This window comes from Haliaeetus albicilla, chromosome 9 (assembly GCF_947461875.1).
Source record: "Haliaeetus albicilla chromosome 9, bHalAlb1.1, whole genome shotgun sequence".
NCBI classification, from domain to species: Eukaryota; Metazoa; Chordata; class Aves; order Accipitriformes; family Accipitridae; genus Haliaeetus; species Haliaeetus albicilla.
Genome location: NC_091491.1, coordinates 42194217 through 42219740, shown reverse-complemented (window position 1 = coordinate 42219740; position 25524 = coordinate 42194217). Strand labels below are relative to the sequence as shown.

The 25524-nt window shown below is 36.3% G+C and overlaps 1 protein-coding gene across 2 annotated transcripts in view; it reads left to right on the top strand.

Annotated features, from left to right (window-relative positions):
• Positions 1–25524, top strand: part of RSRC1 (arginine and serine rich coiled-coil 1) — a 172685-nt gene that overhangs the window by 2468 nt on the left and 144693 nt on the right. For both annotated transcript variants that reach the window (XM_069792859.1, XM_069792858.1), the window contains exons 2-3: positions 2565–2759; positions 5331–5456. In XM_069792859.1, the coding sequence (XP_069648960.1) occupies positions 2565–2759; positions 5331–5456 (321 nt within the window). The remainder of the gene's footprint in view (positions 1–2564; positions 2760–5330; positions 5457–25524) is intronic.

Here is a 25524-nt window from a genome sequence, read left to right as displayed (position 1 = left end):
CTGAGGGGAAAAAAATAAAATGACTGCACAAGATGGTGCGTTGATATAAATCGTCATTCCTCTACAGAATTGTAAATTAAAGTGTTAGTTCCTTAAATGAGATAAAATAGTCTGTAAAGTACTGCCTCTGTCTTTTTCAAAATCTGTGCAGAATACCTTTAGTAAGATGGTAGAAATAACTTTGTTTAAAAAAGAAATTCTCGTGCATAGCAGTTCATCCTCCTAAAATTCTGCTGGTTTAGGTGCACAGAGATTTGTTGTTTTAAGTTGAATATTTAAAAAATGCTTTGTTTAGATTGTTAGCTGAAGGACCAGTTCTAAAGTGCTGAAAACAGAAACTATTGAGAAGTGAAGTAAATACATAGAGGGATTTGCTGCAGCAAAGCCTAGTAACGGCTGATTTGTAGGCACTCTTGGCTGCAGGAGTGAAACTGATAGCTCCGAGTTGCGTGCCGAAGAGCCATCTGCAGTCCACAGAGATTTGGCTACATAGGAATGAGTTTACGTAGCTACTGTTTTGATTGCGGCAGTGAGTGAACTCTAGTGAACATCAAAGAAAATCCAGATACTTAAGGGACTGCCTTGTATTTTACCTTAAACAACTATTGGGTAAAATATGGAAGCTCTCCTTGAAGTAGATGCCAGGTCCGGAACTTGGCCCTTTCCAGGAGGATGTTCCTTTGACTCTTGACTTGCGCTCGCTGTAGCTTCCTCGCCCTGGCTCCAGGGGTCTGGCAGTCCTTAGGATGAGCTTCATCAGCATGGGAGGAGTGTGTCTCAATCTGACAAGCAAACCTGCATCTCTAACATAATCTTCAAATTCTGTCAAATGCAGCATTGTCTGTATATTTATTGTACTTTGACTGTGGCTACCCAAAAGGCTCCCTTGGGAAGGTTGGTCACAGTACTCTGACTTTGCAAATCCCATGCCTGCTTGGGTGTTTAGGTATACCACTGTAAGACTGTAGCAAGTATGATCGTGTGCAGAACAGTTTTAGCTGTCTTGGGAACTTGAGGGTAAAAATGTAGGTTTAAGAGACTGTGGAACTAAACATGTTTTTTTTTTTTTTCTCAATCATGCATTTTGACCAGAAGGCCTAGCGTAATCAAGACTTGTATTCACATGTAAACCTTCTGTGAATTTAAGCATAAACGTACTTAGTGGTGAATTTCTCTTTTGTTCTGTTTTCAATCTTTACCCTGGAGATTAGAGTCTGCTGCCTAGGTGGTAAAAGGTGTGAGGAAGGGCAAAAGTTTGTATGCAGAAAATGAACAAGTTCAACCTGTTTATGCTAGAAATATGAGGACCTGTAATGTTTCAGTGTTGATTAAAGACAGGTGATATTGTGGCAAAATATATCCGTGATCTAGCTGTTGATATGAACGTTAAAGAATTATGAGTTCCTGTTTTCCCAGGGCAGAAGTAGCTAGGGAGCCTTGAAATAACTGTTTGTTCTTGGAAGAAGGGCTGTTACTAGCTGCCATTAGCTGAAGTGTGTGTGAAGAGGGGTCTTGAAGTCTTGGGTGGATAGAGCTGATACTGCTGGGACAGAAAAATAGTTTTAAAGCATTATGCACTTTTTGCAGCCTGGAAAGTCAAGAAATACAACAATTCTTCAATTGTGAAGCAATGAAACTGATCTCTTGGGAGTTGCAAATGAAGATGATAGTCTTTGCAACAATTAATAAATGGCAAGCTTCCCCGCCCCCCCATTTTTTTTCAAATCTGATATCAAAGTCTGTAAACTTTGTCCAAGCAAACAGACTGGCAAGCAAGACATATTTCTGAAATTCAGCATTTATAGGCCTGATTTTGGAATAAAGCTATTTAAAGTTGAGTGGATCTAAACTGAGAATCAAAATCAACCTAGCTCTAGTTTAAATTAATTTACAAATAACTTCCTAGAATTTTTTCTCAATGCATGTTTTAATTTTGACAAGCAGGACGAAAATGTACATTATTTAAATGGCAGAACCTAAAAAGACATCGAGAGTCACATCAGTAGCTGAAATAGATAGACTGCATTCCATCGTTGTGTACATATTATGGATCTTCATTTATAACTGTAAATTAAACATATTAAAGATGCTGTACTAATGATTGCCTAGCATCTTAAAGTGAAATATCAGATATAAGGAGTATCTTGTACATTACTCCCCAAATTTCTGAAAAATTAATATCTAAGGCAAAAATGTAAAAATAAGCTAAAATGAAAATATGTTCTGATGTAGAAATGATTTTATCGGTGCGTTTATCTGTTTAAATGGTTGTGAAATATCTTTTGTGAAAATTTACAACAAATAGTTGATACCATAATAAATTAATTCAAATTTGCTGACAGTGTAAATTTCAAGTTACTTGGTAACGTGAATTTGTTGATGTCTTATATTAAAATCTTGATTTTTATTTTTGCATGCAAACCAGATTTTCTATTCACATGATGACTTAAAATCGTATAATGATATGTTTGTTTGTTTGTGCACAGACACTATTTTTTTAATATATAACAACTTTATGTAGATAAGAGACTTTCTTACAGTTTAGAATTTTTGTTTTTATGTAGTTTAAAAATGGGACGTCGGTCCTCGGACACAGAAGAAGAGAACAGAAGCAGAAGGAAAAAGAAACACCGCAGGCGTTCATCTTCAAGTAGCTCCTCAGACAGCAGAACGTACAGCCGTAAAAAATCTGGAAGGAAATCAAGGTCAAGGTCGCGGTCTCGAGATCTCCAGTCTCGTTCACATTCTTATGAGAAAAGGTGCATTTGTAGTAATTTACTGTCTGTCACAGTTGTTTACAAATCGAGCTCTTTCAAGTTATGGCAGAAAGCTAGAAGCATTTGAATCCAATGTGTAGTCAGTTCTAGGTTGGAATTTTATAGCAAAGTTTGCTCTGAATCTTGGAAGATCTGGCAATATTTTCACTTACATCTAAAGAAAAAATCCAAAACCACCACCACCACAAAACCCAAAACACCTTCCTCCCCCCTCCAAGAATACAAAACCAGTGTATATGCAGATCCAAAGGCAACTTCCTTATTAAAACAGACAAAACCAGCCAACTAAAATAACTTCCTTTCTCCTCCTTCTAAATAATGAACTTGGAATCTCATTTTGGAAATATAATAGCTCATATATTAACACCAGTTTGTAAAGTAGTTTCATTCAATTAGTTTTACACTGTTTGTTACTTTTTTCTGTTGTAATAAACCAAGTAGGTCCTTCCAGACAACAAGGTAGACTTTCTCAATCAAAAGACAGGGTGATTTTACAGCAGTCTATATATTTGCTGCAACAGCTGTTTTTCACCATTATTCTTGCTATTTTTTTAAGTGTAAAGAATACAGTAGTCAGCCAGGTGTTGAGAACACAGGTCATGTGGCTATATCTACCAATTTTCACTTGACCTAACACTGTATTTCCTTCGTCAAAGGCCCCTTTCAGTACCTGACCTTTTTAGATCAGGTACGCTCTCCTGGTTTTCTCTCAGTCTGACTTGCGGTGATCCTGGAGTCAAACTGAACAGGTGGTGGTCAATTTATTAGTAAGTGGAGCTGGAAAATACTCATTGTGTCTAGCTGCCCTGTAAATATATTAGCAACTGCTCCTGACAAACCTTTCTTTAGTTGGCAGAAGAGTGTTTCAATGAGGGGCACACTGGCTGGTTGTGGGGGGTTTCTTGTTTGTTCATTTCCATCCCTCCTTTCTCCTGTTCCTGCTTAGCATCTACATACAGCCCTTAGGGGACACAATGAGATGACATGGGCTTCGATGCCAACAATATGCTGATGACACGCAGCTTTATGAATCTCTTTAGTCCAGTGCAGGCATGGCTATCTCGCAGATAAAAACAGAGCTTGAAGGGAGATTAGAGTCTGGACGAAGACCAGTTGACTTAAATTGAATCCAGAAGAGACGAAAGTGTCTGCTTTTAGGATCTGGCTGGCACCTTTGCTTTGCCCTTAGTTTAGGGCATTTTCTCCTGGCAGTTAAGTCACTATTACACGCTGGGGTCCTGCTGGATTTATCCCTGACCCTTAAGAATCAAAAGCAGCAGTCTTCAAGATTACTGTGGTTCATCTTCGTTTAGCAGGAACACGGCATTCCTTTTTCAAATGAAGACCTGTTCTTTAGTAGTTAACCTATATATCTTTTCCAGTTTGGACTACTGCAGCACTACTTGTACATAATACAGCACCTTTTCCCTTATGCTAGATAAGCACACATCACATTGACTACATCCTGAATTACAGAAGTGTTTCTACATGGTGTTATATTTTAATATTAACCAAACCTAATAAAGGCCAAAAATATGGAAGTTCTCATAGGGATTGTAATTTTTATTTAGTTAGCTGTTAGGGAGGTGGAGACGGAGAGGAGATTTTAAGATTGAGACTTGGAAGGTATCCCTTCCCTCAGTTTGGGGATTAATTTATGTATTTAGTAACTATGCTTCCACGTTTCTCCTTTGTGTGTAAGAATTTATCCTTTGAATAAATGAAATGGGCAGGTTGGGTGGGAGGGGAAAAGGAAGATACCTTTCTGACTCCTGGCTGAACTCAGGAGAAAACTTCTAAGCTCAAATGGAATAAATTAACACTGATTATTTGATTAATAATAGTACTTAAAAAAGGGGTGTGTGTGTCTGTCTGCATCAGAGCAGAACAAAGATTGCATGTTACGAAAGTTGAAATCTGTAAGGTTATATATATATATATACATATTTTAAATTATGCACACCTAAGAATACATTCTTATGTTTATATTTTATGTATGTACATAGTATGACTGGAAATAATTGTATAGAGTAGCAATGCAGAAGTTAACATTAATTTCATTTTTAGTGCTGAAGTTGTAGTCCTTATCCCAAATGGTGTATTTCTGTGTAAATCCTGCTGAGACTGTAGGTTCTAAATGTTTCTTCGACCTTAGAGTTGGTAAAAAGGCAGTGAATTCCAATGAGCTGGTCACGGAACTACAAACCATTGAGAGCTGGGTTGTGTTCCTGGCTTTGCCCTTGAGGTATTGCATGATTTTAGGCCAACCAGTTAACTTTTGTTTCGCCATCTATCCTTTTTCTGTCTTGGGATGTGTATGTTAGAATATAAGCTCTTTAAGATAGGCATTGCCTGTGTGTACGTGAATTACTTATTACAGTGTAATAGTGGTATTCGAGGCTTCTACAACATAATACAGAACCCACAGGTTTGTATGTCCCTTTTAAGTAAACTGTTAGGGTTTTGGTCCTGGTTTTCTGTTTTTTTTCTTTTTTCTTTTTTTTTCTTTTTTTTTAGAAGCAGTAGCATACTAATAGCATGGTTTTGTTTTAGACGCAGACACAGATCGAGCAGTAGTTCTTCATATGGTTCTAGAAGAAAACGCAGTCGTAGCCGATCGAGGGGCAGAGGCAAATCCTACAGGTCTCAAAGGTCAAGATCAAAAAGTAGAACAAGAAGGTAAGACTCTCTTCTAGGAAAAAGAATTATTAATACTGTAAAAACATTCATTTCAAATGTTCCTATAGTTACTGAGTTTGGAATATACTAGAAATAATGGTTGCAACTGACTGTCAGGACTACTTGTCACTTGAACTCTTCCTAATTTGAAATCGTTATGCTGTGCTTTTGATGTACTAAATCTTTACATTACATTGGGGGAACAGTTGGTTTTGAAGATAAGTTACATATTGTGCAGTTGACCAAGTGCAAAAAACATTAATAAAGTCACCTTGGTTTAACTGTAATCATCTGAAAACTTCTTGTGGATTTTTTTTGATTGCTGATTTCCATAACTCCCATGCATAACATTGGCTCCCTGAAGATCAGACTAAACTGTTATTTTCTCATCTGTATTTCCCTTGGAACGAGATGAGTATTTAGTTATGCAAATTTTTCTTAATATTTAAAGATATCTATGGTGCTGAAATTTTTCATAAATTGGATTGTGACAAATGAATATTTTCAATAATAAACATAATTTAAATACTTAAATCTTAATCAGTTGTTGCAAATTGTATTATAAAATCTGTTTCATAGTCTTGTAATTAAAAGGAGCTCAATTTGTGTGTGTGTGTGTGTGTGTGTATTTTTCAATTAAGAAGTTTAAGTAAAGTTTATCCCTGGATATCAGAATTACTGTTAGCGTTTAATAATTAATTTAAATTAATTATTGAGTGTATCAGGCAGATCAAAGCTTTTCTGGTATGTGTTTACAAATCTTCAACCAGGTAATTTTGTGTACCTGCACTAAGAATTTAGTAAAACATGTTCTTTTCATATACCAGATGAGTAGAGCTGTTGCCTCTAAATGTTGAGAAATTGTTGAAAGATGTGAATGTTTCACTTTCTTTTATTTGTATTCTCTCATGACTTATTCACAGCTGTTCATTATAATAGTTGCCTGGACACTTACTGCTGCAATGCCTTTGTAGTAGCAATTGGGTTATTTAAACTGTGTGATCCCTCTTTGAGTATACTTACCACCTGAGCTGTAGACCCCAGATAAGCTACTGTGCTGTGTGTAGAAACGTTCCTGTAAATATCCACTGTTTTCCTAACAAAATCAGTTTTAAAAAAATGAAATGTCAAAAGAATAAGGTGAAAATGAAGGTGTTTTTCAGTATGTCACATACTCAGCATTAGGAAATACAATAACCTGATTTAAAGATCTCATTTTTATTGTAATAAGTATAAATTGCAGATCTCATTAGACATAGCCTAATGGTCATCTTTTCCAAGGGGTTTACTGATGTTAATTATCATTGCAATATATGGAAATTATGCACCTAAAACTTTAAACCCATGACTACTGTTTATTTAATTTGTGCTAGGAAATACTGCATATAAAATATTTTATGTATAAAATATACTAGCTTTTCAGTACTATAGCTACGAAGGTATAGCTGCATGTCACTTTAGAGGATGTTACTATTCACAGACATCATTCTTCAGGGAAAATATTTATAAATAACATCCTAAATTATAATAGAAGAGTCTTTTGGCATGTTAAAAGCCTAAAACTAAAACCAACAGGACACATTGAATCCTTTATTGTATTTTTTTCCAAGTCTGCTCTCTGCTGTAACGTTACACTGAGAAGCCATGGATTAATCTTATTTCTGGAGAAGAGTTAAATAGGTTGCAGGAAGCTGCTACTAGAGGCCTGTGTTTTCCCTGTTAGTGCTGAGGCAGCCGCAGCCATGCTAAAGAGTTCCTTTCTTTGCTATCTCAAAATCTGTCTTGTGCACTTGATCAAAGGTATGAACAGCTTTCCTAAGAGGACTGAGTACATTATGATTCTTCAGGCTGGAAAAGAGATCGTGGGAGAAAGAGGGAATGTGATGGAGGGGTATTTAAAAAAATAAAATAATTAAAAAAAAAAAAGGTGTGAAAAGATGATTTAGGAATGAGTGTTGCTTGTCTCCTCCAATGTAAGACCTGGGGCAGGCATCAAGTGAACAGTCAGCTGGTGGCAAATCCTAGTCAAACAAAAGGAGATGGTTCTTAGGTATCACGTAATTAAGCTGTGGAAGCCCTTGCTGTTGGAGGTTATGGATACCAGAAGTTGAAATGAATTTAAAAAAGCAGTCAGGCAAGAAAAATCCATCCAAAGCTGTTAAATGTGAAGAGACAATATTTATCTTGGGAAATGTATGTATTTGTAATGCTGAAGTGGAATTTTTATAAGAATGTAGCACCTGTAATTAATTAATTTTTTTGCTTGGGTGGGACAACTTATTTTCATAGACATTTAAAGGTAAGTACTGAGAAAACACTTATGTAAACTAGCTAATAAGAAGGTCCACCTTGTGTTAGTGTAGTAAAGAGTGTGTAACTCACTAAAGTATTCTTGTCGATCTCCAACTTTGAATTGCCAGTGGCAGGGAGTAAAATCTACGGACCCACCTGAAAAGCAGCAATATGAGAGACAGAAATAAAGTGAAGATCATCTCTATGCTACTTGTATTTGTGACATTACTGTTGTACCTTCAGAGTACCACCTTTAGGACTTGAGCAACTGTGGGTTTTGGTTTTTTGTTGTTTGGGGTCCCCCCCCCCAATGGGAATGGGACTGACACTAGAAAACGAATTTAATATTGGAAGTTAAGATCCATTACGTGGTATCTTTAAATCACTGGATTTGGTTTTGGTATAAGTCATGCAGGTGTCACAAATTCTGTATCCCATAATGTCTTTTCTCCCCACAGTCCCCCATCAAATTAAGGTAGTTTGTTTTTCAAGGTAGTGAAAATGTTGGTAAAAGTATATGTGGCTGTAATGTAAATTTTCTTTTTTTAATAAAACACCTATGTTAGAGAAGTTATTTGAGTGAATGATTTACGGAGCTCCAACTGTGTAAAAATACTGAAATATCAAGTTTTAATCTGAAAAGTTAGATTTTTACAATGACACGTTTGAAAAATATTTTGAGTAGGTATTGTTTGTAACCTAAATTTTTTTTTTCTTTTGGTACTTTATTTTAGAAGCTAAGAAAACTTGTGCATATTATAACTATTTTATTTTAGATGCATTTTTTAGAGTCAAAAAAGTGGGGCTTCCTAGTAATGCTATAAATTTAAAGCTGTCCTACAGCAAGATAGTACAATGCAAATATGACTTAATAAGATCACAAACTGAATTTCAGCAAAACAACCAAGATTTACATTAAATTAGGAATTTTAAAACCGATTTAGTTTGTTTTACTGAGCATTTGCTTAATAACATTTCGCCTTCCTGCAATCTTTTTAAAGACAATAATTCGTCTGTGAAATGCAGGCACATCCTCAGTAGAAAAATTGAAAGCAACAGCTCACTTTCTGAAACCACACATACAGTGATATAAAGAAATATTTCAGCTCTACGAAATTTAATAAATCATCCCATTTCCTAATTTGATCATATTAGATGCTGATGTGGAAGAAGCATTTCAAATACCATCTCCTCATTAATATACATCAGTCTGGGGAATAGAATGGAATACTTATGCAGAGATGTCACAGTTACTGTTTCTTAGTTTACTAAGTGGAACAGGTTGATGTGATACTGGGTGCTATTTGTCAATGTCTTGCTAAAATGGTTTGGGTCGAGTTATGGAGTCCAGAAAGACGGCGGCTGATAAATCAAAAGTGGATTGAGTGGACAGGAGGCAGTGATTGATACTGTGACAGGATATGAAGAAAGGAATCTTGATACAAGCATGCATGATATTGAATATGAGAAGGAAAATGGCCCTGGAGTATGGATATTATTCAAGGAAATGAGAATAATAATATCATCTTGAAATTATTGCTGGGTGAAGATTAGGATAGTTCTTATTAGAATATTATGCTTCTCTGGAATGGAGAAACTCGGATTTCATATAATTTCTGTGTGGATGGTCTAGTTAATATTTTTAGATTTTTTTCACTGCAATTGTTCTACAAGTTAATCGTATGTGAAAATACTTACTTTACATCAGAACTTGTAATGCAAATCTTTTAATTCATGTAGCTTTAAATAGAATTAACCAAAATATGTTAACCTTTATTCCTTGATTTCATACAATTCTGTGATTATAGAGTATTTCACTATAATTGCCTTTAAATATGCAAGTTTGTTTTTATTGTCTGCCAAGTGTTTTTGGCTTTTCCCTTTACATTAAACTGAAAACTGCTGCCTTGAAATCTTTAACACAGTTCAACTTAAAGATTGACACAATAACTGCTAGTACATCTATACATATCTAAGAAGAGAAAATACCATGTGTAAAGTAATGCCGTATGTAGAATTGATGCCCTTTGGACTGTCAGCAAAGGCAGTGTTTGATCAGGGTGTTGTTTTTTGGTTTTGTTTTTTTTTTTATTCCAGTGTGTGTGTGGGTACATGGTTACATCTTATTTCTTTACCATTCTTCCAGTCTAATTGATTTACTATTGAAATGTGTGTATCTTATTGCAGTCCAGTGGCAGGGTGACCTACTTCTTATGGGTGGCTTTGGAATAGACTTGGGTTTTGGTATGAAAAAGCAGCTTGTTAACTGAAGTTGCCATTATCCTAGCAATGTAAACTAGAATTAACTTACGTTCAAGCCTCATAGCCTGCCAGAATTCTTTGTGTTTAGCTCTTAGAGTTTGTAATATTTAAAAATAGGGTCCTCTAGTCATGCAGAGAAGTGCAATGTGAAAAGGGTCATTAAATAAATAATAGTAAACCCCCATTAATTTTTTTTTAAATAGTGCTGTCTTGGTATACATACTGAATAGTCAAGTTTACAAATCTAGTGATCTCCTAAAGATAGTGTAATTTGCATTGCCTGGTTTATGACACACAGTGATGATGGAATTACAATAAAAGAATTCCTCACCACCCCTTTCCTAGATGCATTTTCAACACTGCTGCTTCAAACACAAATACAACACTGGACAATGCTTACCCTGAAGTTAGAGATTCTTGCTGTTGGGTTTGAGCTGTTCTCTGAAAGGTCATAGCTTCATTCAGACACTTACTCATGGCTGGGGCAAGCTGTAAATCCTTGCTATGAATCAGTTGTTTACCTGTGTTCTTTATAGTGTGCCACCGTATAGGGAAGATCTTAAGCTTTTTGCAGGTTTCAGTTTGAAGTACTGGCAAGGGTCGGTCATCTTTTGCCTGAGGGTTCTTTTTGGTCTTTGAGAATTTCATATTTTAATATCTTCTTAAAAATAAATCCAAACCATTGCTAGGAAATATTTTAGTCAAGAGTCAATATTGCACAGTGAGATGTTGTTCGTAAGACTTTTGGAAGATATAATCATTGAATGCTTTTGTATTTGCTTTACTTGGAATGGTGAATAGGAGTGGGTCTGTCTTCAGTCTCTCTTTTTTCCATGCATCTTATTATTTTACCGTGGTAGTACTAATGTGTTAGTCTTTCCAAATTAAAATCCTGGCCTATCAGATCTTCCAGCTGATAACAAGTGTTGGATCAAAACACAATCTATACTAACTTGTGTTCAAAACTTCCTTTTAGTTATGGGCTGTATCTGTTCTGGTTAGCACAGGCTGGTGTGGATAGCTTCTAATAGATTACAATGCAGAGTTTTAATTATGAACAACTTCAGGAAGAATTTTCTAGAACAGCATTGGTCTGAAAAGAAAATAAAGGTTCTTAGGAGAGAGGAAGATAAAAGGGATGTACATTTTGAGGTAGACATCAATGTCAGCAGCAATGTCTAATAGATGAGATAATAGCAGATAAAAAAAGAAAAAAATTGGGAGGGGCCTTGCAAATTAGGCTGAGAGTTTATGGAGGAACAGGAGGAGGTAGAGAAGAGATTAATTAAAAAAAAGGGGGGGGGGGAGAGAATTAAATGGCTCAAGTAGTGGGCAAAGATCATCACACAAATAAGATGAATTTCAGTTGTGTGGACTTAGACTGATTTTTAAGAATGTTGTAAAGAAAGACTAAACTTAAGTATGATGCAGATGTATGGATTAAAGTTGAAGTTGGTTTCAGCTGAAGAGTAGAGGTCTTGCCTATTGGAGTCAGCGTTAACATAGGTGATGTTAGCTGTTCTGGGGAAAAGGAAAGGCTTAGGGAAGAAAGTGAAGGTTTTCTGAATTGCCCATCCTGCAGACATCAGACAATATGAGTTTTATTGTCTGATGGGAAGGAGATGGAAGGAATTAGGAAGTGAAGTTTGAGTAACAATAGCAGTATTGAGTCAGAGCAATGACATAGCTACAGGGGGAGAGGGTACAATCATGGGTCTATCTGTGTATCTGCTCGAAGAAACAAGAAATGACAAGACAACTGTGAAGCACAAGGTTGGGCACATATTGTCAGACAGTGTTGAAAAGCTGTCTTAATCTATAAAAATGCTTTGGAAATACGTCCTTTGGAAATGGATCCAAGAATTTTCCGAAGAGAAGCAGATAAAAGTCCTCTAAGAAATCAAGCAATGCTATTTAATCAGAGTATTTCTTTTGAAATGTTTCATTGCTTCTTTTTTTTTGCCTGGTAGCAGCTACTGGAGTTATTATTCTTTTAAAGTTTTGATCTGCTGCCTAGGATATTTTTTTCTTCTGTCTTTGCTACACAAATTAACACACCCGCATGCAAGTAGCTGTACAGACCCACATAATTATGTAAGGAATCAGAGTAAATATTACATGTTTGTCTCTCTTCTTACTGGTGGGGAAGGGGAAGTCTGGAGTCTTTGGTCCATTAGAATGTATATTTAATTAAGATATTGTAGTGTTTCTTTCATTAAACTTCAAATAAAGGCTTGGGGCAGGGAAGAACTAGTGAAATTCAGATTACTGAGTTTGCTCATGTGATCTTTAGTTTTTCTGTGGATGGTAATGTCAGATCCCATTTCTTATTTTTCCCACAATAAATCAAAACCTGCAGTTTTTATTTAGGATCTTGTTGCATTACAGGTTGTGTCGCCACTAGTCTTTAAAAATATTTTTTAGCTATAACAACAGACTTCTTTCAAAAGGAACTTAACAGTTTGTCTACATGACTATACTGGAAAAGATACAGAGGTGAAGCAGTAGCACTGAAGATATCCTAGAGCAATAACCCACCAATGAGCACATTACCGAGATCTAATTGACCGCTTTGGGAAATTAAACTTCATAAAGCAACGCCAAGGGCCCTTAAGTTATCAATAAGGCCAGATAGCTGCTAGTGACAGTTGCTTTGATGCCTTTCATTGGTAAAAAAAAAGAAAAAAAAAAAAGCCCTAAAAAAAGATATGAATGCATAAGTGCTCTTCATTTAGAGCTAAATATTGAGTCTAATTACATGTAAACTTTTTTTTCTAAAGCAGTCCAGGTGTTATGTCCACAGAATGTGTTTCAAGTATAGCTGCTTATTTTTCTAAAACCTTTTATTTCTCCCTTTGGGAAGGGGCATATTTGCAGGTTGGTGGTTTTGGGGGTTGGGGTTTTTTTTATGCTTCGGTTTTCTGATTGGGAAAAGGTACTCAAGAAGACAAGAAGAATATGATTCCCCTTAGTGGAGAATCAGCTTTTTGGTTTTGATGTGTCTACATTCTAAACTACTATGTATTTTTGCCCTTTTTTTTTTTTTTTAATCCTCTCTTTCTCTGCTTTCAAAGCTCTGGCCATGAAATAGAATCTGATATTTTTTGCTGCAGAGCTCATGTTTCTAGAGGCAGCTATGCAAACCAACATATAGCAGATGTCTTAAAGATGCACTGGTAATATAAGACCGTCATTGTTTGCTATGTAAATTGCTGCTGTTTCCAGAGTGATTATCAAAATGTGAAACACAAAATTGCAGAACTAATGGAAACACTTTACTGTTTACTTTATTCCCATCTTTTATTCTTTTTTTCTAATTCTAATAATGTATGACAGTAACAGAAACTAGTTCAAAAAGATGCTGGCAGAAACCATGTCTTTTTGCCGAAAAAGTGTTTTACTGTGTCTTTCCTATGGGACTCATCAGAATGTAAAAAAAACCTAGCAAGAGTAACAGTTACCCTGTAACAGTAGAATACAAGTAGCTGTCAACCCCATGTATTTCAAAAATTCAACCTGCATTTTGTTGAATGTGCCTAAGTCAACCTGCTGAAGTTGTATGTGCCAGAGTTAAGATTACATGTACAACCCTAATTCAGCTTCCCTGTTCACGATAGTTTTAATGATGGATTACTGTTTCTTCCACAGATTCCTTGCCATGTTTACTTTAGGTATTAATAGATTGGTTACCATAGTCCTTCTCAATTATCTTTGTATATTACTCTTGTGGTTTTTATTCAAGTTACATGAGGGGCAGTTATAACAAGACTGTTGTGTTTATAACCAGCCACCTTGGATCAGGGGTCAGCAACAGCATTTGAAGTGCGCTGTGCCTGATGCTATGCTTTTTTCAAACTAGAGGTTAAATATGCTGCTAGAAATATATCAGGTCCTGGGAGAAATCAACTACCGGAGAGCTAAGATGATGTTCATCAGTAACGTCTTGCCTCTGTGGCTGGAAGCTAGTCTGGAACTTCCTGGGAGCCAGGACCTGGGGACCACTGCCTTTCGGAGCTATTTTTCTCAAGGCGTTACAGTTCTTTGCTCCTAGCTGTGCTGTAGGCCAGTGAAAGTCCGTCTTTGCGCAGAGATGGTAGTTGCTGAATCTTGCTTTAGAGGTTCTTCTTGTTGATTTGTTTTTTAGAGATGATCACTCTTTTGTATAAATCGGTATACGTGCCCTGGAATTCTTTGCTCACTGCTTTTGTCCAAGATTTCAGCTGAAACCATTACTCAGTAGCAGGGCACTGCTTTCTTCGTGAGTAGGACAGTAGCTGCCGCATACAGTATTTCTGGTACCTTTGTACAAACAAATTTTATCCCATGTAAATCAATTGTACTTCAAGATCCAGGTAGGCAGCTGCCAGTTTTTATTGATATTATGACCAAAGCGTGCTTTGGGAGCGCGTTCATGCCAGATTAAGCTGATGAAAGGTGGGGTGCTCTGACACTTTCCTAATTGTCCGTTCATCCTTTAGTGCCTGTTCTTCTCTTCCCACATCATGCTTCAGGACAGTTCAGTGTGCTGATCTGTCTGAAAGTGCTCTCTCTTGCTCTCTTTTAGTGAGGAGCAAGAGAACAGGGTGAGATGCCCACGTAGGGAGAATGTGGGTTGGGTTGGGAAAAAAAGGGTCAAGCCTGGGTCGTTCAAGTTGAGATCAGGTGAGAGGCAATTTTAAAGCTAGAGTGAGGCACTGTGAACAGGGAGTGTTGCCAGTTTCTAAGGCAAGGCACCCTGTCTCCCTGAAATGCAAGAGCAAGAATATGTATAGATGATAATGCTTCATCTGGTCCTAATATAGGTTTATTGGTATAAAACTTTAGCCCTCTTGGAGCCGATGGCAAAGCTGCACTTGACTTGAATGATTCCAGATTTTACCAAGGTGTGATGTTATAGGAAGAAAAGATTACAAAAAAAAATTTGATAATTTCAGGCATGTGTAGAGCCTTTGTCCTTTTACTGTTAAAACAGTGTTTAAGTAACTATCTGAGCAAAATATTTTATGTTAAATATATGATCACATAAGGAAAAAGTGTGAAAACTTCTGTTTGTTTTTGCATAGTGTAACTGGAGAGAGATGTATTTAAATATAATGTGTATTTAAAAAAAATAATCTAGGAAAAGATAGGAAGTTAATATTTATGCCTTAATATTAACTGTAACTTAAATATTTTGATTGTACGTTTGTAGAAGTTTTTTATTTTGAATCTTTATTTTCTGCAGATTCTTATATGCACACCTCCAAAATACTTTGAAACATATGCTTTCAGTATGAAAGAGTTTCCTTATCCATAAAAATTATTTTAAGATATTCTTCAGTTGCAGTTTTCATAGGATCATATCAAGTCCTACTAAGGCAAACTGAAAAACTCTCATTGACTTTGAAGGGTTATATTCTGCTCAGCGCGAATAACTGATTTAAAGTTTTTTGTAATTCTGTACTGCTGATTTATATCCTAGAAATGAAGGCAAGGGCAGTAGTATGTTTTTTTAAACTATGCCTATACTGTTAGATAACTATTCTTCTATAGTTTTTGCTTCTCTTATATGGAAACATGTAGGGGTATGCTGAATCATAATAGAATTTAAATTAATCTGTGGCATAGCACTGAAAATGTTACCAGTCTGTATCAAAAAGATATGCTAAAAGTTTTCCTGTTAAAGCTCTAAGCTTCTTGATTGGAGAATGGGTAAAAAAAAAAAAGAAAATCCTTTTCCTATCTTTCTACTATATAGTCTTCTTGAAGTTCTTCCAAATTAGATTTTAAATGCCAATTAGGAGGTTGAATATACTAAAATAAAAGCAAATACAACCAAAATGGCCTCACCTTATGGCTAGTTAGGCTTTTTCTCTCAAAAGCAGAACCTTTGCTCTGAGCATGGCTTTGAGAAAGATATTCAGCTTAATGAACACATTAATTAGAACCATAACTATTTATAAGATAATTAGAAACGAAGCACGGTAAACTGGGCTTTTCCTGCAATTAATGGAGGATTAATTACTGGAGGTAATGAAGTGGATTTTTAAATGCATTAAGGTGAAGTACAGAGATGTGCAAGGCTTTGTGATAGTTGCATAATTATTCCAGGCTGTTTGAGCATAGCTCATATGAGATCGCTAATAAGCATCATTGCATCATTATGTATGCACTTAAAAAGACTTACCACCAAAATGACTGCCTAATTATTTCTAATTGGCAGGAGTCTGTGTAGTCATTGAGCTGTTTGTAGCCATTTTAAGGTTCATTTAACTATCCTTGGGGCCATGTGATAGATGGAAAAAAGCTTCAACTACATGCTGGCCTTGGCTGGCGCCGTTAATCAATTTTGGTGGGCTTCAGTTTGAAATGCATTTGCTCATGCAGAGGTCAAAACCTGAAGTAGTCCAAGCAAAGTTTTGCTTTTTGAAGCCACTTGACTGTATTCATTAGCAATTAGTAAAATAATTGTGTCTGTCACTATATTTGGATTTCCATATGACTTGGTATTCTTTCATCACTGTCCCTTCTTATAGCATATTAGCTTCACTGGAAACCAAATATTCTTCCAACAGACCCTTTTAGCAACTTGAGTGTAGTGGCATATGTTCCGATATACTACCTTTCTTCATTCATTTGTTAGCTTAAACAGTGCGGTGCATTTCAACACAATCATCTAATTTGCTCCCGATTGATTGCTGAGTGAAAGTTTCTACCCAAGGACAACATTTTAGGGCTTTTAAGGGTATCTCTGAGGAATTAGTCATTAAGCATTAAGAGAGGAAGCAAGTAGTAGTCAAATCGAATTCTGACGTTTACCAGAGTTTTGTAGTTGGGGGCGTCTATTTCCAAGATGTTGACAGCTATGTATATTCAAGGACATCTTCTGGCAGAAGAAAACTATGTAATAATCGCACTTGTTTAAAAACTCATTCTTACATGACTGTTAGTGTGCCGGTTCTGTCAATAATTACGTTAGAAATGTTGTGACTATTGTCTGAAAATGACCTTTTTGAGATGTTATAATTAGTATGTAGTTATTTTATCTTACTATGTCAGATTTAATGTGACATCCCATTAGGTAAGCGTCTGTGAAAGTTTTCAGTGAGTGCGTTGTCCTGTTGAACATAATCATAACCATCTGTGGGATGTTGTCAGCGTACATAAGCCATTCATATAGCTTAAGAAAACACTGGTGAGCAAATTGTAGGCTAATAAAATAAAGGTCAGCTTTGCCATTTTTTGCTACAAAAAATGTGGTTCTAGTAATTTAATGTTAAAACATAAGTTTAAAAAAGAATTGTTCAGATTTGGTAATAGTGTAAGATTGAAAATAGTTATTCATTTTAAAAAAGCAAAAAAGTCATTCATTCATGAAATACTAGTTCAAATAACAGATAAAGGGTTAAAGCAAGTGAATTGTGGTAGCATAAACTAAAATATAAACTAATCCTTAAGGAAAGCTGCAGAATTCTTTCAAGTTTTTTTAAATTGTTTCAATTTTCAGACTTTTATAATGGTAATTTTTGAGAAGAGATCACTTTTGTAAACAAATATTCAAGACAGAAAAACTGTATAAAATACAACTAGCCTTACTTATTGATACTCATTAGGAATTTTATTTTATGAAGTCCCATCAAATACGTGGTAATGGAAATGCTGCTATGTAGATTATCAAAACTATTACTAGGAACTACGTTTCTGAGTGAAACAACAGTTTTAATCTGCCTTTGATCTTTCTGATTGGTTGTATTGGAAATTCTGGCGTTAGTCAAAATTGTAACTACTGATGAGTATATTTTTCTTTGATGTAATATGGCAGTGCAATGGGAATCACATGAGTAGAGCTGTCATGTTAGTTCTAAAACTGTTCCCAGAACTTTAAACATACATATATGTAACTACCAAATTTCAACATCAACACGTTTGTGTGGAATTTGGGGTTCTGAGTGGACCCCATTGCCAACCTTGCTCTATAAAGTCAGTCCTTGTACTGAATGTCCTCCCCCCAGAAGACAGGAGGTCCTTTCTGCTGTCCTTTGGGGATTTGCTTTGGAAGATCAGCTTGTATTCCATGGGGCTTTGTTGGAGTACTGCTGTCAGGGACCTGCAGCATGCTTTGAAACGATGAGCAGCTTTGGCCGGCACTTCCCATTCCTCTGGACTTTCCTCTGTCTTAAAGCAGTCATCTTTTCTAGTGTAACTTGAATTTACTCCTGTATTGATGTTGTGCTATTTCTCTGCAGACTACCCAACATTGGGGCACTGGTAAATAGTGTTATGCCATCTGAAATTCACAGCAAATGTGGTCTAGATCTCTTTTTTTCCTGTGTGTTGGGAGAAAATATGACTGACCTGTGTTCACTGACAGGTAGTTTATAAATTTATATCTCATTTTTGACTAACAAAATGCAATTTTTGCTAGCTAGAAGTCATTAATCTTTTGTGAACTCTTTAAGGCAGTGCATTCTAACAGCTTAAGTGAAGTTGCTTTATCCTATAACAAAAATGTGGTGTACAAGTAAAGATTGTACTGTTATGTCAGCTGAGGACTACAAACCAAGAAAATATGTTAGGAAAGGATCTTTTGTCAAGATTTACAAAATCTTTTTTTTAGCGTATTGTAAAATAAATAAAATGTGCATTACAAAAGAATTTAATAAACAACTTGGCTTAATTTTAGGTAGGCCTGTTCCCTTTCTGGTGAGAGCTTCCAAAATGTATCTGGACCTGATTCTCCTACTAAACCAGAGAAGAGAAAATTTAATATTTTTCAAGTAGATGGCTAAAATGAAGCAGTAAATAAAAAATACAAAATTTCCCACATTGAGCAAACTCGTCATGTCCCTTCCACAAGTTAGAGTAGTCAGATTCATGTAGGCAAATGTCATGTCCCTCTTCAGCGATGACTTCTGAAAGTGGCACTATGGGCTATGGCAGTCTGCGTCCTGTGTTACTCATAAGTCATCTCCCTTTGCTTTGGCTTGGCTAGAGACTCCCCAAGGCCGAGCTGTCCAGGCAAAGATAGACTTTTGCCAAGGAATCAATATCATTTTTGCTTTCCTTAAGGTTTGAATTAGGGAATGTTAAATAACTCTTGGTTTGTTTGGTTTTTTCCTCCTCTGAAAATGGGTTGAAAACGGCCAAATGGTATTATTTCCCACTGCTGCTTCTTATGCTCCATTCTGGCCCACTGTTGTGCTATAGGCTACAACTTAAAAATAAATGATAGAACAAACAAACACACACAGAGTTGTTAATGCTGTTCTTGCCCTGAATCTTTTGCTTTATTTGTCTGTGAAAAGTTCAAAGGGTTCTTTTGGAAAACTGTCTGTTCCTCAAAAATGTGAATGTACTGAAAATGTACATGCTTTTTGTTGGTAACATTACTTTGTGTCTTATTTTCCAGTGGGTGGGCAAACAGCAGCTGCTGGATAGGGCGTTGGAAGAGCAAAGAGGAAATATGTCTGAAAAATGGGAAATGTAGGCAAATTTCAAGCAAGCCTTCAATTTAAATTATTATCTGTTTATTCTCCATTATTAATTTCAAGTCAGCTGTTTATTCTTCCTTAAGTCTCTGACATCAAGAATTTTTAACTATCAGATCGGAATATAAGGGTCGTCTTTTTCATGATTCCAGTCTATTGTTAAATTTACTTGTGAAAACCCTGTAAATCAAAACGAGGTAATGGGATCAACATGAATAGAAAGAAGGGGAAGCATGTGTGTCAGTGCTGTTATAGGGCTCAGCCACTCACTGAGGAGAGAAACAGCGACTTATCCCCATGGGGTCCTTGGTTGTATCTGATTTACAGGATAAAGACAAAGTTACACGTCTTCCACCTTTGATTGTCCTGCCTGCTAGACCCAATGAGCAGGTATTTGGTAAAATCGGAGTGTATCAACAGATTTCTAGCCGCAGACTGCAAAAGTGCATTAGATTGCAACTCTAATCTTAAGTCCAAGTCAATAGAGCCACTTACTCAGAGGGGTGATAGTTAGGGGTTGCGTTGTAACTCACCCCTAGCCTGAAAGGGGCTTTAGAAGTCTGAATGTTGCGATCAGGCAACAGGATAAAGTAAGATCTCGAGTATTCTGATGAAAGCTTTCCTGAAGACTGCGGTCAACTATCTGAATTATGGAGTATTCCCATGCTTCAGCTAAATTAAAAAGATCGAATTATCTGAATAATACAATGAAGTCTTGACCTAATTTCAGAACATATCTTACAGTAAGCTGATACGATCACAAGATTGGTGCATCTTATGAAACTGAAGCTTGGTAACCAAAGTTATCAAGTTTCTAGTACGTTGCAACTGTGAAGTACAATAGACTGTTAGAGATGATATCATCTCATCTGAGGAATGGTAATATCTTGATTGCCTGTGGTTAGTCAGCGTACCCTTATGTTACTTATAATAGGAAAGTGCCAGACAGGGATCAAGCTCTTAGTGTGCTGTCTGCAGTATCGATGAGTATTCAAAATAGAATTTTAGCCCCAAAGACTTGGTAGTTTGATTAGTAGCAGGAAACAATAGGTGTGGGGAGAAAACAAAGTTGGAGAGACATGAAAAATAGACAACACTAAAATCACTGTCTGCCAGCGCAATGAACCGCAGGCAGCTAGTGGTGTCATTGTAGGCATGGGGACATCAATGACTACTGAAGAGGCATTTGAAGGTGGCAGAGTTTTCCTTGCTTAGTACATCGTTAGCTTAATAGATGTTACACCTTTCAGTTCTGAAACCTCATTATGTTCCAGTTCCCTCCCCTCCAACTTCCCCACAGTGGTGTTAATATTCTGGGGGTTGTGATGTAGCTGTTGGGAAGAGAATTGCTGGAGGTTTTGAAGGCCACAATAGGTAGTGTTTTATTTTTGGAGTTGGCTTAACTGCATAATTTTGGTAATATTCTCAGTGATGGAAATAATACAGTTTACATTCTAATTCTTGCCTTCAGGTTTCAAAATTGAGGTGAGTGTAGTACATAATAGCTGCCATTGCAGGCTTCTTGCAGATTCAAGAAGGCCATGCAATGCTGGTCTGTAATTATTTCATGTTTTTGCTGTGGTTTTGTGAGGTTTTGTTCTTTTACGTTTTAAACAAAAAGCAAAGCTTATAAGAAAATTCCGTGGTAAAACTAAGAATCTTTTTTATCTTAAACAAAGGCATAGGTATGTAGAAATCACATTGGAATTGATCTTTATTACCATTTGAACTGGGACTAATATCAATTAGATTGTGATCAGTATCATCAATAGATCGGAGCAGTCGTAATACATTTTGAGGTATAATAATCAAGTAGTTTTGTTACTTTATGTATTTTTTTAGAACAATCCAGATTTTGTTGTTTCTCTTCTTGGTACGTTTTATTTTACAATACTTTCTGTAACAATTGCAGGTTCTGTGATGAAGATGCTTTTTTTTAGAATACTAAGTGAAATTTTCAGAGTTTCTTCCCCCTGCTTCCTTGGAGTTTTTAGTCATTGGAGTTTGGGTTTGGGAAAGACACAAGAGGGTTATAGGTGATAACTTCCAGTGAAGCAGATTTTGTGGCCGATAAGCCTGTAAAGCATTCTTCATCAGTGTCCAGCAAATAAGCTGTTCAATATTCATCTAGGAGAATAATAAAAAAAGATTGTGCTTTCCTCTATCTACTTTGTGTTTGTAAAATAGAAAATATTAGAGTAAGAGGCGTCCAACTTGCATGAAAATGAAAAAATTGTCTTTGCATTTATAGAATGTGTATTGGAAAATAGTAATAAAATATACAGACTATTTATGTTGTGTCTTCAAATGATTTTGACAGTATGGCATGATATGTTTTTGCCTTTTTTTAATGTGTGTGTTTCGGGAGTTTCTGAAGCCCTTTTATGACTTAATTTTCAGAGACTTGATCCTATAGTCAAGTTACAGCTATTTTAATTAAATATGTTAAGGTTTAGGTTTTTTTAATCTGGGAAAACAGGATGGTATTCTAAAAGGCTTTCTCTATGCTTCATAAACCTATTGTGGTAAAAAGTATAGGTGGAATGCCTCAAACTTTTTACATCTCAAAATTTGAACCTAAAATGTCTAGTTATCACTGAATTAAAGCAAAAAGTTTCCATTTTCCTTAATTGTGAACACAGAGTAATGGTTTAATTTGTTACCAGTCAAGTAAAAGTAGACACACAGCTTTTCATCCAAGTATTATTTCCAAAGCGTCATTTGAGACCTCTGTTCATCATGTGAATCAAGGCTGTCTTGATAGTTCCAGTCTTTTGAATTAGGTATTTGTTTCTAAGGACAAGCAGATGCTTTAATCTTGTCTTTAATCAGTTTTTTGGGGCCTTTTAAATGGTACTGCAACTTGCTGCAGTGTTGAAGAATGAGAAATGTTGACTTTTTTTTTTTCTTTTTTTTCTGTTGGTTCAGTTTTGGATCCATCCTAGCACTTCTTACTCGTTTGAGTGCCTTGTGTCGACAGTGATGGTGCTGTAATTGTCTGGGTTGGGTTTTTTGGTTTTTTTGCAGTTTATGAGAACAGTTAGCATCCCATGGTATAAGTTGATTGCAAGCATCTGTTTAGGTAATTTCATTCAGCTGTCTAATATCTCTTTGTGGATATAAGTATACATAAATATTATAGCATCTTCAAGCTCGAACCATGACTGGGGGCTCAATCTTAGATATTTTACAATCACAAAAAATAAAACAGTGGTCTTGTCAGAGAGACAGAAGAGTAGCACCTGTAACTAATCTGAACTTCTCAGAGGCACCAGGGAAGTGAAAAATTCAACCTTGAAATCTCTCATTTATGTTCCTTAACTTTTTAACATAATATTGGAGGTGTTGTCAAATTTACAACAAATAATTACCTGGATAGTGATTCCATCTGGAAAATGAATTAGACCCTTTTTTGTTACTGTGTGATACATCCAGATCTTCCTGCAGATGCAGAGTCACTAATGCCTGCATGATGTAGAAACAAATAATTTGGTGTATGTATTGAGGCTCCTGAAAGTAAGCTGGACTCTTGTTTTTTAAAATAGATTCCAGCTGCATCAAGACTTGAATAACTGCATGTGTATGTATAAATTAATTACAGTCTGGTGAATTTACTTGCTAATAGAATATGTTACCTTATTTGTTCATATAGAATTCAAGTTTTCCTTTTTTTTTTTTTTTTTTAGAATGTAAAAAAGATGTAAAAAGTCGTTCCTGCAGGATTATACAATCTAAAGGAACAGAAGTTTCATTCAGCCCATTTTTCTTCTGGTTGCTTTTTCTTCAACCTAAGCAGTGGTAGTTCTGGAATTTGGTTAGGAGAGGAAGGAATCCTTCTTGCTGCTGTCTTTGTGTGGCAAACTAACAACTGTTTTGCTTTTGCCTCACCTTGCAGTTGAATAACTTTTAAACTCTTGTATGAGCAGAAGACAAGCTGGATATTGTCAACTCCTTTGAGCTTTTTGTTGTTGTTGTTAACGGATTACTGGAATAATAATTACTTCTCTCATCAACCTTAACTTTGATTTTATATGGATGTTTATATATAGCATCTGTGCAGCTGGGTATTGCATACATTTGTGTAGGTGCATGTGGTTTTTATGCCCTTGAAGTCTAGAACTTGAAGACTGCTAGAACTGCCTTGAATGAGAAAGGATGGGGAATCAGAGGGGTGGCTTTTTTAGTTTATTTAATAGCCAGGACAGTGTACTAACTTCTGTTTCTTCGTTATTTTATTACCTAAGCATTATTAGAATGAAATTCTAGCTTTTTCTGCTCAGTCATGAGATGGCTACACGAATGTAGGGTTAGTCTCTAAGAAAAGAAAGATGTGAAAGAAATTCAGTTCATGTAAAATCAGATGTGTTCTTAAACTGACAGTCCTAATTTGGGGCGAAATCTTAGCAAAGAGAGGCAGTTCAGAGTCTTCACACAGATTAACAAGGGAAATGAATGATACAGCATGTTTCCCCCTGATAAAGATTGAGGCCGAAGATCCTCAGCTCCTTTGGACCAGTACTATCTAGGGCAATTACTGACCTCTGTGTAAGCTGAAGGAATAAAGTGGGGAGAGAATCCCCTCCTGCCATCACTAATGGAGTGGAACAGTTTGCAATTCCAGTAGATCAGTGGGAGCTGTTCACACAGCTGTTCTCCCTTCCCAAATCCCAGCCAACACACTTCATTACACTTTGGCCACAGCTGCTCCCACAATCCTGCCTCTGCATAAAAAAGCCTGTTGAAAAATAGCGTGTGTAGTTTTCTGTGCCGAATGCAAAAATAATGTGTATCCAATAACGCTGCAGTTAGTTTATATACTTACAAATGTATCTGTAATGTGCGTCTGGCCTTCTCAAGCAGATCACACTTCTGCATGCAAGGAAGTGCCCCTCAAGTGAGCCATTTGATGAAGGAAGCAAGTTATAGTTACGTACAGGTTAGTGTAACTAGCTTTGTTAGGCATTTTGTAAAAGCACATCAACAAAACCAAATGGTTTATCTCCATGCTTGAATAGCAGCTGTTTAATCTATGATTTCTATTTCTGGTTTTCAGATAATATTTAGTAAAGTCTGTTTTCTGGTTTTAGTTTTCCGTGAAGGCTTTTGTCAAAGTGCTCCTGCAGCTGGTAGGGTCATAGTCAGCTTCTCTTCTATCACCCATTCCTCAGGCAAGGAGTTCTGCCCGAACTCCACGAGAAGCGAGTCTCTGAGCAAAGGACTGCTGACCCAAAAGCTTCAGTTAAGGAAACTTTCTGTATTTCTGGAGCCAGTTCTTTTTCACCCAGTTGTTGATCTCCTGTAGGTTTTCCAACACCTTTGTGGTGACGTGGGCATGCTGAACCAGAGATCCGCTGTCGTCGTCAGCACTGGATCTAGAGTCTTTCAGCTACTGTAAGGAGACTCTTTGTAGGATAGTCAAGGCGTTGGGGCAAAGAAGGCACTTCTGTCTTCTTTGGAAGCGAGGTAGACCAGAAGGTTGTAGTCTGGAGAGCGCGATTTCTAACAGACAGGCTGCTTGAGAATAAACAAAACTTGCTTCTTCTAGTGTCTTCTCTATGTGTTCTTGTGTCCGGCTGCATTTATGTACTGTTCATGCCAAGTTTTCAGTAACTACTTTTTTTTTTTTTTTTAATTACAGCTTAGTGGAATTTTGGGTATTATTTCCTCAAATGTTTGATTATGTAATTAATGTAGTTTATAGGCAGAGAATTGTTTATTGCTGAACCAAGTTGATGCCTGTATCTGGTGAATCCATTTTCTCAGTTCTGCGAACAGGGTTCTTGATTGTTCCGGTTATTGTTTATATTTCATCTTGTTTTCTCTGGCACTATGGATGATACTGTTAGTATCTTTAATATCCCTCTGTTTTGTCACTTACCAACTGTCTAAACTGCTGGCTTGAAACTTCTTTTTCCTCTTAGCACCAGTCTCATTTCAGACTTAAAAGCTGACTCTGCTTCTGCCTGCTTTCATCTTCACGTACCTTATATTTAACAATAAACAAAGAAACGATGTTATCATACATATTATCTATATTTAACTTCCTC